Source organism: Dasypus novemcinctus, chromosome 4, assembly GCF_030445035.2.
Source record: "Dasypus novemcinctus isolate mDasNov1 chromosome 4, mDasNov1.1.hap2, whole genome shotgun sequence".
Classification (NCBI taxonomy): Eukaryota; Metazoa; Chordata; class Mammalia; order Cingulata; family Dasypodidae; genus Dasypus; species Dasypus novemcinctus.
Genome location: NC_080676.1, coordinates 1,356,002 through 1,373,082, shown reverse-complemented (window position 1 = coordinate 1,373,082; position 17,081 = coordinate 1,356,002). Strand labels below are relative to the sequence as shown.

Here is a 17,081-nt window from a genome sequence, read left to right as displayed (position 1 = left end):
CTGTTATCTTTTTATGTATGCTTACAATTTCTTCAGTATGTTCTCACAGTGTCTTCTTAATATCCTTAATCTCTTCATTTATTTCATTAAATTGATTCATGATATTTATTTGGACATCTCTGATTAGTTGTTCCATGTTTTGCATCTCTCCTGTTTTTTAATTTATTCATTAGACTGCCCATGTCTTACTGTTTCTTAGTATGACTTGTACTTTTTTCTTGGTGTTTAGGCATCTGTTTACCTTGATGGGCTTGTTCAATTGGTTAGCTTCTCTTTCTGCTTTCTAGGGTTTTATTTTGTTGTTTCGTGTGTGTGCATGTTTCTGTGTAAGGTTTCTGTGTGACACTTGGTTCCTCTAATTCTGTTTTCTTGCTGATGTCTGTGCTCCCTTGAAAAATAAGTATAAGGGCCAGAGAAAAGGAAAGAGATATGAAGAGAAAAAGAATAATAGTAATAATAAAAAAGGGTAGAAGTGGAACCATATAAGGCCTAGGAAAATAAATAATTAACATGAATAAAGAATCATAAGACATACAAGAAATAAGAATAAAAAAGTGGAATAGAAAAATACATATAGAATGAATTTAAAGGCCTGAGTGATGAGAAGAGAAGGAAAGAAAAAAGGAAAAAAGAGAAATTTTAAAAAATAAAGGCAAACAAGAAGAGGTGGAATGAAAGAAAACCACAGAAAAAGAAGAAAAATGGAGGACAGAAAAGTAAAGAAAAGAAAGTAGATAGAAAAAATGAGTAAAAGAAAATAAAGAGAAACACAGAAAAGGGAAACAAAACAAACAACAAACAATACAGCAAAAATAAACAAAACAGACAAACCAGCCTTTCCCTCTTAGGCCCCTAAGAAGCTTCTCAGGTTGCCAGCGTTCATCAATCACCCTGCAGCCTGCACTCTGCAGAGGATGTACTGGGTTTTAGCAAGTGAAATAAGGGGGGAAAAAGAAAGAAGAAGAGATAAAGGAACCTTTAAAAAGTAAAAAAAAAACAGATCCAAGAAAAACTAAAACAAAATAAAAATGCCTATATGTTACCTGTCATATGGTATCACTGGGTGCCTGATAACCCAGTGAATCACTCTCTGGATCACTTCTCTAAGTAGCCCCAGGAATAGAGCCAGTGACCTCCTATGTAAAAGGCAGGAATCCTTCCACTGAGCTAAGCTGGCTCCCTGGCTTAATTGGGCTTCAAAAAGCTTATTCCCTCAGGCGGGATAGACTTCTAAAGATTTGGCAGAGCCCAGCTAATTAGGCACCTGACTCCACCCCCTCTCTCAGCTAGTTCCTCTCTCCCACAGCTGCTGGGCTTGAGAGCCTACCCGAGCAGATCCCCAACTCCTCTCCCTGCCTGCCTAGTCCCTTCAGAGATTCAAAGGGCACTCAGCTGTCCAAACTCACGGCACATAAACCGCTCTTGACTCTCCCTCAGATCCTTCTTCCCAGCGAATGCTCCCTCCTACTCCATTGGCAGCAGTGAGCCAAGGGCTCCACCAAGGCCACTTGCCCTGAGCGGGTTGGGGTGTGTGTGTGCCCTTTCCAGCCACAGGAGTGAGCAACTCACTGTTTTTCTTGGGCTTTTTAATCTGTCCTGTCCCCTCCTGGATGACGAGTGCTTTTCTGTTCTATAAGCATCCAAAGCAGCTCTCTTGGACAGGTCTTTGCCCTTTCTCTGCTCCTTTTTGTGAGTCAGGTGTTGCCTACCTATCTGGATGCCATTTTCCCTATAATCTTAATTATACCTGCTATAACATGGATTCTTGTAATATAAGTAATTAATTGTTAGAATTTCTTCTTTACTACAGTTACTCCCATTTGAGAAGTTTCAACTGCTTTTACTCATTATAAGAGAAATTAAGGCTCTGTAAGGTAAAATACAGAAATATAATGTAATGGACCCAGCTAACACAATCAGGGCTGATTGGTTATTTGATAAATGAGAAGCGCCACTGTTGGTAAAGATTACAAACCACAGCTTCAGATTGGCTTTTGATAGAAAATATGATTTCAAATATGTTTTATTTCATTTATTTACTTGGCTTGAATTTTGTGATGTTAAAACTTCTTTTTTTTTTTTTAATTATAGTCTCGAGTTATAGCAGTACTGGATTGGGAGCTTTCAACCATTGGTCATCCTTTGTCAGACTTAGCTCATCTTTCCATATTCTACTTTTGGCCAAAGACAGTTCCAATGCTAAATCAAAGTTCTCATTTTCGAGGAAACATAGGTATGAAAACATAATCCTGCCTAAATTATATTGATATAAGATTGTCTTTATTATTCTTCTCAATTTAACATTTTTAAGATTATCTTACAATTTTAGAAAAAGACTTTTATTTCTCTTTTAACTTTTTCTTTTTTTTTCTTTATTATTTTTAAAGAGGCTTTAAATTACATAAATGTTACATCGTAAAAATAGGGGTTTCCCATATATCTCATCCCTTCCCCCTCCCACACTTTCCTCCATTAACAACATTTTGCATAGGAGTGGTACATTGGTTCCAACTGATGAACACATATTGAAAGTTTGCTAGTAACCATGGTCTATACTTTACATTATGTTTTAAGCTTTGCACTGCACAATTTTATAGATTTTGACAAAATGTACAGTGGCCTGTATCTGTCACTGCAGTGTCAAGCAGAACACTTCCAGTTTTCCCAAAATGCCTCACCTTCTTCCCTGTCCCTCCCCTCAGAACCTCTGGTGACCACTGCCTTTATGTCAATATTACAACTTCTTTCATTACTATAATAAGTCTACTTTGTTCCACAGTTGCAAATCCTGGCTTATATTTGTTCTTTCTTCAATCTCGAGGATTTTGGGATGGTGATGCCCACTCTGCTGTCCATTGAGAGGGACAGAGAACGTACAGTTGTAGATATTCTCTGTTTTGGCAGATGGGTGTTGTCTGTCATCATCCTTTTGTTAGTTGTCTTGGGTGAGTTAGATGAATTGGATGGTAGGTGTTGGCTGCAACTTTGCTGAGATTCAGGGCTAAACTGGTGTATGAGTAGCCAGCAGATTTAAGTTTCTGGGGCACATATTTAACGGGTATAGTACTAATTATACATTCAAATAAAAGGGGCATAAGAACCATGTGTAGGAAAATTATAAATGTGCCCAACTCGAATACATTGGGATATATTCCAAGGTAAGGCCCACTCACAGGGTGCCAAATTCCTGGGGTTCTCTGCCCTGCCTATATTGTCCAGATGTCTCTAGAGTCCTCAGGAGCCTCCCTGCTTGAGGCAATGTTTATTGCAGCAGTAGTGAGATCCTCCTAAGACCCGCATAAGCGTAACTTCTGGAATGGCTTCCTGACTCACTTTGAAATCTCTTAGCCATAAAAACTCATTTGTATGTAATATTTTCCCATTTTTATTAAGGTCTTTTTCCTTAAGATGCAGCACTAGTTGTCACTTGATAGTAATCCCTCAGTGCCAGGTGGCTCATCCCTGGGAGTCATGTCCCATACTGGGGAAAAGGCAGTGAGTTTATATGCTGAGTTTGGCCTTAGAGAGCGGCCACATTAGAGCAACAAGGAGGCTTTCAGGAGGTAACTCTTAGGCAATATATAATACTAGGCTAAGTTTCAATTTCACAAGAACAAGGTTCATAAGTACAAGCATCAATATCAAGGGTCTGGCATATTGGTCTGTCCTCCTTTGCTAAACCCTGCCCATGTACTCTAGGAATTCTTGCCACTCCAATAGAAAATGTAATAGGATTCCCCAGGATGTGAATTCAGTGTTCTTTCTGTTATTGTGTGGGTTTCCATCCACCGAGACAAGACCCCATGTCCACATTAACACACTTATATTTTATAGTGTCATGCTCCAGGTATACCCCTCCCCATTCATCCCCCTACCACTAACACCCTGCACTAGTGATCCTCCCCTGCCACAGCTGCAACTCTTCTGCAAACTAAAACCTCCCCTAAAACAAAACCAAAAAAAAATAAAACAATAAACATAAAATTAAAAATATATTTTAAAAACTTTTTAAATTTAAAAATGAAAAATGAAAAAATTTTGTTTTTACATTGTCTTACATTCCCATCAGATCTGTTATCTTATATGTCCAGTGACAATTTCTTCTGTATGTTCCCCATGTCTTATTTTTTTCACTTTATTTTCAAAGAAGCTTTAGGTAACAGAAAAGTCACATAGAAAATATAGGGGATTCCATATATCCCACTCCTCCCCCTCTCATATTTACCTCTATTAATAACATCTTACATGAATATAGTACATTTTTTACAATTGGTGTACAAATATTGAAGCATTGCCACTAACCATGGACAATGGTTTACATTATGGTTCAAAATCTTTACTGTACACTTTTATAAGTTCTAAGAAAAGGCATCATGGCCTGTATCTGTTATTGCAAGATCATGCAGAACAATTCCAGTTCCGTAAAATGCCCCATGCTCCATCCATTCTTCCTTTCTGCCTTCCCTCGGAAACTATGGTAACCACTAGGCTGCAATTTTTGAAGACTAAGGGTCACAGTTACGTGCATTGATTTTGAGGGCTTGATATATTGGTCTGTTTTCTTTAGCTAGGCGTTGCTGATGTTCTTGAGAGATTCTTGTCCCTCTGTGTGAGAACCAGTGGGACTCCCCAGGATTGGAGTTTAATATTTTCTTGTTTATTGTGTGGGTCTCCACCCACTGGGATAATACCCTATGACAAGATGAACACTTTCATATTCCACAGAGGCACCCTTTCCCACTCATTCCCCCAACCCCTATGTCCTCAACCAATAACTTCCCCTGCCATATTTGCTAAAAGAAAATTCCCACCATTGTAGTTTTAACCACAGATCTACAAGTCCCCAGAGTTTACCTGTTTCTTCCTCCAGCCTTCCCCCCAGTTCCATGGATAATCCAACCCAAATTCCCCACGCTGCTCACCCTTACATGCCAGCACTGTCAACTCACATCCCTATACCACTCACATCCCTATACCACTATCACCCCTATCCACTGCCAGACCACCCACTTCCACATTTTGCCCATATTGAGCATTGGCTTAGCATACTCTATTCCCTTTCTGTCTCCTGAAGACCTGTCTTCCAGCTCTGTGAGTCTGCTCAATTTCCTTAGGTCATATCATTGAGGTCATGTGATATATGTCCTTTAGTGACTGGCTTGCTTCACTCAACCTAAGGTCTTCAAGATTCACCCGTGTTGTTCTGTGTGTCAATACTTCATTCCTTCTCATAGCTGAGTAATATTCCATTGTATGTATATGTATATACCACAATTTACCTTTGCATTCATCTGTTTGTAGACAGTTGGGTTGATTGCAACTTTTGGCAATAGAGAATACTGTTGCTATGAACATTGGTGTGCGTATTTCTGTTTGTGTCCCTGCTTTCATTTCTTCTGGGTATATACCCAGCAGTGGGATTTTTGGAGCATATGGAAGTTCTATAGTTAACTTCCTGAGGAACCACCAAACCATCCTCCACAATGGTTGCACCATTCTACATTCCCACCAGCGGTGGATGAGATTTCCCTTTCCTCCACATCCTCTCCAACACTTGTAGTTCTCTTATTTTTAATAGCCACCAGTCTATTGGTATAAGATGATATCTCATTGCAATTTTTTATTGCATTTCCCTAATAGCTAGTGATGTTGATCATTTTTTCAAGTGATTTTTAGTCATTACAGTTTCCTCTTTGGAAAAGTATCTATTCAAATCTCTGGCCCATTTTTTGAATGGGTTGTTTGTCTTTTATTTTTATATATGCTGGATATTAGGCCCTTATTGGATAAATGGTAACCAAATATTTTCTCCCATTGAGTGGGCTGTCTTTTCACTTTCTTGACAAACTCATTTAAAGAGAAGAAGTTAATTTTGAGGAGGCCCCACTTATCTATTTTTTTCTTTCATTCCTCTCGCTTTGGGTATAAAGTTTCTAAAACCATTTCCTACTACAAAATTTCATAGATGCTTCCCTATGTCATCTTCTATGGGTTTTATGGTCTTGCCTTCTGTATTTATGTCTTTGATTCATTTTGAGTTAATTTTTGTGTAGGGCATGAGATGGTCATCCTCTCATTTTTTTTGGATATGGATATCCAGTTTCCCCAGCACCAGTTTGAAGAGGCCATTCTGTCCCAGTTGAGTTGGCTTGGTGACCTTGTCAAATATCAGTGGACCATATATGTGAGGATCTTTATCAGAACTCTCAATTTGGTTCCATTGGTGGTATGTCTATCCTTGTGCCAATACCATGCAGTTTTGACCACTGTAGCTTTACTTTAAAGCAAAGCTTTTGTAGTATGCTTTAAAGTCAGGTAGCATGATTCCTCCAATTTCACTTTTCATTTTCAATATGATTTTGATTATTTGTAATTTTTATTGGGATTGTGTTAAATTTGTAAATCAATTTGTTTTGTTTAGGACAGACATATTAATGATGTTTAGTTGTCCAATCATGAACATGGAGTCTTGTCTGATTTCCTTTAACAATGTTGTATAGTTTTCCTTATAAAAGTCTTTTACATCTTTAGTTAAGTTTATTCCTAGATATTTGATTCTATTTGTTGCTACTGTAAATGGAATTTTTTTTTTTCCTCCTCAGATTGCTCATTATTGGTGTATGGAATGCTATTGATTTTTTTCTGTTGCTCTTATCTCCTGCCACTTTACTGAACTCATTTAGAAGCTCTAGAAACTTTGTTGTAGATTTCTCAAGGTTTTCTATGTATAGGATCATATCATCTGCAAACAGTAAAATTTTAGTTCTTCATTTCCAATTTGGATGCTTTTTTATTTTTTTCTTGTAAAGAAAAAATTTGGATGCTTTTTATATTTTTTTCTTGAGAAGTACTTAAGCAAGTACTTCTAACACAATGTTGAATAAGTGTGGTGACATTGGGTATCCATATCTCATTCCAAATTTTGCAGGGAAAGCCTTTAGCATTTCACCATTGAATATGATGTTAGCTGTGAGTTTTTCTTTATCATGTTGGTGATGTTTCCTTCTATTTCTATCTTTTGGGTTTTTTTTTTGTGAAGAAAGGATGCTGTATTTTGTCACATGCCTTTTCTGTATCAATAGAGATTATCATGCTATTTTTTTCTTTCATTCTGTTACTATGGTAATATTACACTGATTGATTTTCTTATGTTGAATTATCCTTGCATACCAGTGATGAAACCTACTTGATTATGGTGTATAATTCATTTGATGTGTTGTTGAATATGATTAGCTAGTATTTTGTTGAGGATTTTAGCATCCAGGTTCATTAGAAAGACTTGTCTGTAATTTTCTTGTGGTTTCTTTATGTGTCTTTGGTATTTGGCATCATAGAATGAATTTGACAATGTTCCCTTTACTTCTGTTTTTTGGAAAAGTGTTAGCAGGATTGGTGTTAGTTCTTCCAGCATGATTGCTAGGATTCACCTGTGAAGCCATCTCTTGTAGGTTATTCTTAGTTGGGACCTTTGGGATGGCTAATTCAATCTTGTGTATTGTGATTGGTCTGTTGAGTTCATCAATTTCTTTTGTCAGTGTAGGCTGATTGTGTGTTTTCTACAAATATATCCATTTCCTCTAAGTTATCTATCTTGTTGGCATACAACTTTTCAAAGTATCCTCTTATGATATTCTTTATTTCCCTGAGATCAGTGGTGCTATTCACTCTTTTGTTTTATATTTTATTTGCACCTTCTTTCTTTTTTCCTTATTAGTTTAGCTATGGGTTAGTAAATTTCATTGATCTTCTCAAAGACCAGCTCTTGCTTTTCTTAATTTTTTTCTAGTGTTTTATTTTCTCAATTTCATTTAGTTCTGCTCTAATTTTTCTGTTTTTCCTTCTTTCTGCTTACTTTGTAATTAGTTTGTTGTTAGAACTTTGATTTTAGCTCTTTCTGCTTTTTTAATGTAACCATTTATGGTGGTAACTTTCCCTCTCAGCACTTCTTTTGCTGCATGTTGTAGGTTTTGGTATGTTTAATTTTGATTTTCATTTGTCTTGAGGTAGTTACGTATTTCTTTTGCAATTTCCTCTTTTACCCATTGGTTTTTTAATAGTGTGTTAACTTCCCTATCTTTGTGCCTAATCTGGTTCTCTGACCCTTACTGATTTCCAACTTCATTCCACTGTGGTCAGAGAAATTACTATGCGTAATTTCAATCTTTCTGAATTCATTGAGAGTTTTGGCCTAGTCTGTGGTCTGTCCTGGAGAATGATACATGTGCTTGAGATTCATATATCATGCTGTATTTGGGTGTAATGATCTGTATATCCCTATTAGGTCTAGATCCTCTACCATGTTATTCAACGTCTCTGTTTCTTTATTTGTCTTCTGTTGAGATGGTCTGTCTAATGGTGATAATGGTGTATTAAAGTTCCCCTCTGTCCTTGTAGAGCCATCTATTTCTCCACTTAGTTTTTCCGGTGTTTGGCTCATGTATTTTGGGGCACCCTGGTTAGGTGCATAAATGCTTATGATCATTCTTTCTTCTTGATAGATTATCCCTTTTATTAACATATAGTGTCCTTCTTTGTCTCTTACAGTTTTGCATTTAAAGTCTATTTTGTCTGATACTAGTATAGCTATTACTGCCCTTTTTTGGTTTTTCTTTGCCCATAAAATCGTTTTCCAACCATTCACTTGCAACCTCCTCATCTCCATGGGTCTACAGTGAGTTTCTTGTTGACAGCATATCAATGAGTCATATTTCCTTATCCATTCTGCCAATCTGATTGGAGAGTTTAATCCATTAATATTCAATATTATTACTATCAAGGTCATACTTACATTAGCCATTTTTTCTTCAGGTTTACATATGTCATATTTTTGTTTTATTTCTCTTTATATTTTTAGTTATTCTTACTAATAATCTTCCTTTCTACACTCTTCTCCAACCCTCTCTTTCCTGTTTTTTCCTTTCAACCTGCAGAACTCCTTTACTGTTTCTTGAAGGACAGATACCTTGTTGGTAGACTCTCTTAATTTAGGTTTTTCTGTGAATATTTTGAATTCTCCCTCATTTCTGAATGCCAGCTTTGCTGGATAGAGAATTCTTGGCTGGCAGTTTTTTCTTTTAGCACCTTAACTATGTCATACCCCTGCCTTCTCACCTCCATGGTTTCAGATGAGAAATCAGCACTTAATGTTATTGAGTTTTCCTTATATGTGATATATTTCTTTTTTTCTTGCTGCTTTCAGTAGTCTCTCTTTGTCTGAGACTTGGAAAATATGATACGTATATGTCTTGCCATAGGCCTGGTAGGTTTTATTCTGTTTGGAGTCCACTGCACTTACTGGACATGTATATTCATGTCCCTCAAAAGAGTTTTCAGCTGTTATTTCCTCCTACACTTCTTCTGCCCCCTTTCCCTCCTTTTCTCCCTCGTGAATGCCTGTAATATGTATGTTTGTTCATTTTGGGTTGTCATCCAATTCCCTGAGTCCCAGATGAATTTTTTCCATCTTTTTATCAGTCTGTTCCACTGTCCAATTTTAGATATACTATCTTCAGCATCACTAATTGTTTCCTCTACCTATTCAAATCTGCTGTTATATGCTTGTAGCACTTCTTTTTAGGAGGTACCAGGGATTGAACATAGAGAGCATGGGAAGCAGGTGCTTTACCACTGAGCTATATCTGCTCCCCAATAAGAGTTTGTTTTTTCATTTGTTTGTTTGTTTGTTTTTAGGAGGTAGCAGGGATTGAACCCAGAACTTCATACTTGGGAAGCAGGCACTCAACCACTTGAGCCACACCCATTCCCCTCCAGCATTATGTCATTCATCACCATCATATCTGTTAGCTTTTTATGTATGTTTGCCATTTCTTCATTATGTTCCTCCAGTGTCTTGTGAATATCCTTTATCACTTCCTTCACTTTATTAAGTTGATTTATGGTATTTGTTTGGACATTCTTGATTAGTTGTTCTATGTTCTGCATTTCTTCCTGCTTTTCAGTTTGATCATTAGACTGGGCCATGTCTTTCTATTTCTTAGTACGGCTTGTAATGTTTTGTTGGTGTCTAGGCATCTGTTTATTCAGATGTTGGCTTCTCTTTCTACCCTAGGGTTTTATTTTGTTTTGTTTTGTGTTAAGGTTCTTCTTTGACACTTGATTGCACTTATTCTATATCCTTGTAGTTGTCCATGTTCCCTTGAAAAAATATTAAGACCATAGAAAAGTAAAGAGAGAAGAGAAAAATAATCATTATCATAATAAAAAAGATAGAAGAGGAGCCATAAAGGAGCCATGAAAAAAATAAGCATGGAAATTTTTTAAAAATTCAAAGGAATAAAAATTAAAAAGGTGGAATAAAATAAACGAAATGAGAAATAAAATGAAATACTGGAAAGAAGAGGAGAAAAGAAGAAAAGAAAAATGAAGACCAAATAAGAGAAGGTGAAATGAAAGAAAAGCAACAGGAGAGGAAAAATGAAAGAAAGAAAAGAAATAAACTAAAGAGAAAAATTAAGGAAAAGAATAAAAAGGAAGAATAAAAAACAACCCAGGAAAAACAGGCTTCCCTCTTAGGCCCCTAGAAACTGTCTCAGGCTGCTGTTGCTCGTCAGTCTATCACCTGCAGCCTGCCCTCCACAGTAGAGAATAAAGTAAAGAATAAAAAGTAAATAAAAAAATAATAAAACATATAAAATGACAGATCAAAAAAATCTAAAACAAAAAATCTCAGTCTATAAATTCCCTGTCACAAGGTGCCGGCCAGGTGCCTGATAACCCGTGGAATCACTCTCTGGATCCCTTCTCATAGGAGGTACCAGGAGTCAAAGCAGGGACCTAGAATAGGCGAGGCAGGCATTCCTCCACTAGCTACACTCACTCCACATTTTAGGTGGGCTTCTGAAAGCTCGTCTGGCCCTCCCTGCCCTCTTCCCTCAAGCGAATTGGCCTCTACCAGTGTGCCAGCGCTCTCTCCTGTCTTCCTTCTCTCCTAGTCTCTCTCTCCTCGGGTGCTTGGGTGTGAAGCCTGCCTCATCAGACCCCCTACCCTCCCTGAGGCTGCTTCAGTGCTGGTGAGGTCTTTTTGAGATTCAAAGGGGTCTCACCTGGCCAAACTCACCAAAGAGAAGTCACTCTCTGCCCTCTTCCAGACCCCTCTTCCTCCCTGGGAGCAGCAATTTCTTTCCCCACTGCAGTGAGCCAGGGGTTTTCCCAAACTATACACCTTGAGGTTGCAGTGTATGTGCTGTTCCTAGTCACAGGAGCAAGTAACTCACTGTTTTCATTTGGCCTCTTTGTCGCTCCCTCTCACTCACTGCTGGATGATGCACAGGACTCTTGTGGTCTGCTGATCCCCAAAACAGCTACTTTGCCTTTGTTCATTGTTTTTGTGAGAGGATTGACCCCTGTCTCCATACTCCAATGCCATCTTTCCAGAAGTCTTCCCATCAATTTAGTTCTTGAAAGCATTTCTAAATATCCTTTTATTCCTTATTGATTTTTCTGAACTTCGTGTTCCATTTTCAGTAGTTGTTTTAGTTTCTTGGGCTCCTCAAGCAAATACCATCAATGGTTCAGCTTAAACAATGGGAATTTATTCACTCACAGTTTAAGGCTGGCAAAAAGTCCAAATGGAGACACCGACAAGGTGATGTTTTCTTCCCAAAGACTGGCATTCTGGGTCTGGGTGCTTGCACTTCTTGGTTCTTAGTTTGTGCCATGGCAGGGCACATGGCAGCATCTCTGTGTCTCTCCCTTCTCTTCCTGAGTCCATTATGTTCAGTTTCTGGCTGCCCTCTCTGTGACTTTCTCTCTCGGCTTTTTCACTCCATTTATAAAGGACTCCAGTAATAGGATTAAGACCCATCCCAGTTGAGAAGGGCTATACTTTCACTGAAGTAACTTCTTCGTCAAAAGTCCCACCTAAAATGGGTTCATATCCACAGGAGGGATTACATTTTAAAAAATATTTTTCTGGGATACGTACAGCTTCAAACTACCACAGTAGTTAATGACAAAATTTGATGCTTTTTCTGTGGGAATTAAAAATTTAAAACATGTTCTATTTATGTGGATTAATGGTTATTATTATATTCTGTTATATATATGTGATATTATGACATTTTAAATTTTTACCATGAAATTTTTATTCAAGTTATTATTTCATGCTGTTTTTATTAGGGATACCATCATTGGAGGAACTGATTTCAATTTATTGCCACCGCAGGGGAATTAATTCTATTCTTCCTAACTGGAATTTCTTTCTTGCTCTTTCATATTTTAAAATGGCTGGAATAGCACAGGTAATTGTTTTTAATATGTGTTTCATCATTTATTAATATACTGTTGACAATATTTTCTGGTCTTCAGAGGTTTTATTTTTTTGCATTTGCATGTATTTATTTTATTTTTTAATTATCTTTTTTTAAAGTTAATAGATCACATTAAATGTTACATTAAAAAACGTAAGACATTCCCATATACCCCACTCCCCACCCCTCTTTATATTCTTTATCCTTAGATCATTTTGCTTTTCATGACAAGTATCAGACATGGTAAAATATAAATCCAGAATGTACAGAATAGAAAAATGACAAGTGGAAACTTTTAATTGCAAAAGGTTGCCACTTTTTGGCATAATGAACTTTAAGAAGAAAGGACCGAAAAAGACAATGATAAAAAGAGAAAAGCATGTAAGAATTGGTCATTTCCGAAATATCAGACATAAGAAAGAACTTAAGTCTTATTTGATGGTCTCTGCTTCAGACTAGAAAACAATTTATTGACCAGAGCTGATGATGAGGGAAGAGTTATCTTTGTATTTCCCAGAGCCCAGCACTGTACCTCACATATGAAAGCCTCTTAATATGTTTTTGAGTAAAAAGATGAGTAAAATTTATTTTCCAATAATTTCATATATGTATATATGTGATTAATTCTGAGAGAAAGTGAGCATAAATTAACTTTTACTAATCATTTGTATATATATATATATACATCTATCTACCTATATCTATATAATTTTTTTTTTTTTTTGCGGTTGCCAGGGGCCAGGGATTCAACTCGGGACCTCATAAGTAGGAAGTTGCTCAACCACTGAGCCACATCAGCTTCCTTGAGTTGGTTTTATCATTCGTTTTGCTTGTTATTTGTTTTTGTTTTTTCAGGAGGCACCTGGAACCGTACCTAGGACCTCCCATGTGGGGGACGGGCATTCAACTGCTTGAGCCACATCTGCTATCTCTAGTTAATCTTTTTTTTTTTTTAAAGATTTATTTATTTTTATTTATTTAATTCCCCTCCCCTCCCCTGGTTGTCTGTTTTCTGTGTCTTTTTGCTGCGTCTTGTTTCTTTGTCCGCTTCTGTTGTCGTCAGCAGCAACGGCAGGGAAGTGTGGGCGGCGCCATTCCTCGGCAGGCTGCTCCCTCCTTCGCGCTGGGCGGCTCTCCTTATGGGTGCACTCCTTGCGCGTGGGGCTCCCCTACGCGGGGGACACCCCTGTGTGGCAGGGCACTCCTTGCGCTCATCAGCACTGTGCATGGGCCAGCTCCACACGGGTCAAGGAGGCCCGGGGCTTGAACCGCAGACCTCCCATGTGGTAGACGGACGCCCTAACCACTGGGCCAAAGTCCGTTTCCCTCTAGTTAATCTTAGCAAATGCATTCTTTATTATGCCAGTCTAGTTTCTTAAGCACAAAAGCATACCAAACAGCCTTTGAATTTGAAATGTCTTTTTATTTTATATAGAAGTTTGACATGATTTAAGTTACTATATCATCATATACTCTATAGAATGATCAAACATTCCTTTCCAACTGGAAATATGAAATTGGAAATGATGGCAAAATTTTTACAGTGTTTCATAACATGAAAAATTATATAAAGAAGATGAAGTAATATTCCATTTTTTGGTGGGGGGGAAAAGGGGTAGTGTATTATGTTAGTAGCACAGAAAATAGAGAATTAAGAAAAAGAAATGTTTAGCATTCTTTTTTTAAAAAATAAACTTCATTTTTATTTTTAAAAGAAGTTTGGATTACAAAATCTTACATAAAAAATAGAGGGGATTCCTATATGTCCCGCTCCCTAGCACTCCCACATTTTCCTGCATTAACAATATCCTTCATTAGTGTGGTGCATATGCTGCAATTGATGAACACACCTTGGGGCATTGCCTCTAAGTGTGGATTATAGATTACATTCTCTTTGCATTCCTGCACATTTTTGTAAGTTGTAACAAGATACACAATGGCCTGTATCCGTCATTGCAATGTCATTCAGGATAATACCCAAGTCCTGAAAGTGTCCCCAAATTATACCTATTTTTCCCCCTCCCTCCCCTTATTACTCCAGTAGCCACTGCTTCCACATCAATGATAAAAGTTCTTCCATTGCTGGGATCACAATAAGATTATAGTAGAATAACAGTAAGTCTACTCTAGGCCATCATTCATTCCCTAATACTGAGGATTCTGGGATGGTGATGCCCTCTAATTGAGAGGGAGCTTAGATCCCATTGGGCATATGGATGGGACTTTCTTGCTTGCAGCTGCAGACTCTTTCTATTCCTTGAGATGGTCATTGTCCATCATTATCTTCTTGTTAGTTATCCTAGGTGAGTACAATGAACTGGAGAGTAGGTGTTGCAACTCTTTTGGGACTCAGGGTCCAACTGGTACATGGACAGCCCAAAGATTTAAGTCTCTTAGACAAACACCTATCAACTCTAGTACTAACTATTGGTTCAAATAAAAGGAACAGAAGAGTCCTGTGTAGGGAAACCACTACTGAGTCCAACTCTGTCTTACTGGGGAACATAAATTCCAAAGTAAAGAACACTGGCAGGGCATCAAACTCCAGAGCTATCTGCCCTGCCTATAGTGTCTGGACATCTCCAGAGCCCTCAGGAGTCCTGCTCTTTGAGGGAATATTTACTTTGGCAGTAAATGAGTTCCTGCTGAGACATGTATAAGTATAACCTCTGGAATGACCTCCCAACTAACTTTCAAGTCTCTTAGCCAAATAAATTCATTTGTCTTTACCCTTTCTCCTTTTGGTCGAGGCCTTTTTCCAAATTGGTGCTTGGTAGTAATCCCTTGGTGCCAGGAAGGCTCATCCCTGGGAGTCATGTCCCATGCTGAGGGGAAGGAAATGCGTTTATATGCTGAGTTTGGCTTAGAGTGAGGCCACATTTGAGCAACAAGGAGGCTTTCAGAAGGTAATGCTTAGGCACCCTACAGTACGAGGCTATGTTTCAATTTCAAAAATAAAGATTCATAAATACAGTCATCACTATCAAGGGCCCATCAACAGTTCATCCTCCTTTACTACTCATACCCCTGTACTCAGGGGATTCTTATCGTCCTATTAGAGAGTGTAGCAGAGCTCTCCAGGATTGTAATTCAGTATTCCTTTGTGTGACTCTCCACCCACTGTGATGATGCCCCATGAACACTAGAACACATTCATATGCCTTTAAGGTATGCCCCAGGTGAACCTCCTCCCCTGCATCCTCCATCTCTGACACCTGTACCAATGATTCTCCCCTGCTATGGTTGTAACCCTTCTGTGATCCAAAACTTCTTCAAAATTGAAACCAACAAAATAGCCAAATACAATTAATAGGAAAATAATATAATAATAATAGTTTTTAAAATGATTAGCTTTCAACTAATGCTGTTCAATGGAGATAGTTTCACCTAAATCAGAGACTCTGAAAAATTAGATAATATATTCTTAGAGGTCTTCTAATTGCCTTCTCTTTGGTTTTACAGTTTTTTAAAACCTTCTTTTGGTTTCTTTAGAAGATTTCTCCCTACTATGAAGGGAAACTGGTGCTCTCTAGAGGTGATATAAGTTGCCGATTGGGTATTTTTGGTAACTGCTGAGCTCATTTTCAAGTTTGGTTTGATTTCCAGTTAAAATTCTGCTAAGATGGGAATGCTTTAACTAGATGATACATGTATGACTCTTTAATTTAAGGGGGTGTAATTAATAGATTTCATAGTCTGGTTTACATCTTGGTGCCATGTGAGCTTAATTAATGAGTCATTTTACTAGAATCTGTTCTCTACTGTGACCCACATAGGTGAGAAACAGTGGTTAGTCATTTTTGATAGAGAATGGTTTTCAATGAATTTAATTGTTCTATGTTTATTTACTTATAGGGAGTATATAGTAGATATCTTCTGGGAAATAATTCATCTGAGAATAGCTTTCTTTTTGCCAATATTGTGAAACCCCTGGCAGAAACTGGATTACAACTTTCAAAAAGGTAAGCAAAACAGATTCATTGGCTAATTCAAATTAGAACCTCTGTTGTACTTACAATAATTATGTGAAAGTTATAAACTTTAGGAGAGTAGGAATTATTTTTATTGCTTACACCATGATCCCTTCTGCAAATCACAGTAGTTTCTTTGGTAAATCTTGTTAATGCCTGAAAAGAAAGTAACCTCAAATATAAAGAAAATTCTCATATTTGTAATGAGGTGGTTTTTTGCCAACTTGAATGTATAAAATTCTAAGGATGTAGACCAAATTGTCAAATGTTTCCTTATGATATTTATTACTTACACATAATATTTAAAATTACATATTATATGATTATTAAATTCAAAATATTGCTTTCTTCCACTATCATGTTTCCTGAAACTTTATTGAGACATTTTGTAAACATTTCACTATGAAAAGTGCTCCATCATTGGAGCATATTATTAAGCAGTTTGGCACACTTTGCCAATCACCTTCTAGCTAGGTGCCATGGTATATAGCACTCACTGAATGCACGGATGATTTTATACCCGGAAATTCTGCCTAAGCCACAAATACCCATGACGTATCATTATGTCACAACAATCACAGTTGTTTTTCACATTTCATTTTATAAAAGGGATATCTTTGATCTCCAGAATGTAACCATCTAATGTGTTGCACATCATAATGAGCTTTAAAGACCTTGTTTATAATGACATCCCAGCAATTATGTTTATGAGGCATATACACCTAAAAATAATTTAAATGTTCAATTTTATTTGCTTCTTTATTTTAAAATTTTGATAGGTGGCTGCAATAGGTATTCAAAGTTTGATTGATTAAGGTCATGCAAGGCTTATTTGCTTTAC

General features: G+C 37.3%; 1 protein-coding gene across 2 annotated transcripts in view; it reads left to right on the top strand.

Annotated features, from left to right (window-relative positions):
* ACAD11 (acyl-CoA dehydrogenase family member 11) overlaps nucleotides 1–17,081 on the top strand; it is a 110,514-nt gene that overhangs the window by 36,559 nt on the left and 56,874 nt on the right. For both annotated transcript variants that reach the window (XM_058294964.2, XM_058294965.2), the window contains exons 6-8: nucleotides 2,092–2,233; nucleotides 12,139–12,260; nucleotides 16,125–16,231. In XM_058294964.2, the coding sequence (XP_058150947.1) occupies nucleotides 2,092–2,233; nucleotides 12,139–12,260; nucleotides 16,125–16,231 (371 nt within the window). The remainder of the gene's footprint in view (nucleotides 1–2,091; nucleotides 2,234–12,138; nucleotides 12,261–16,124; nucleotides 16,232–17,081) is intronic.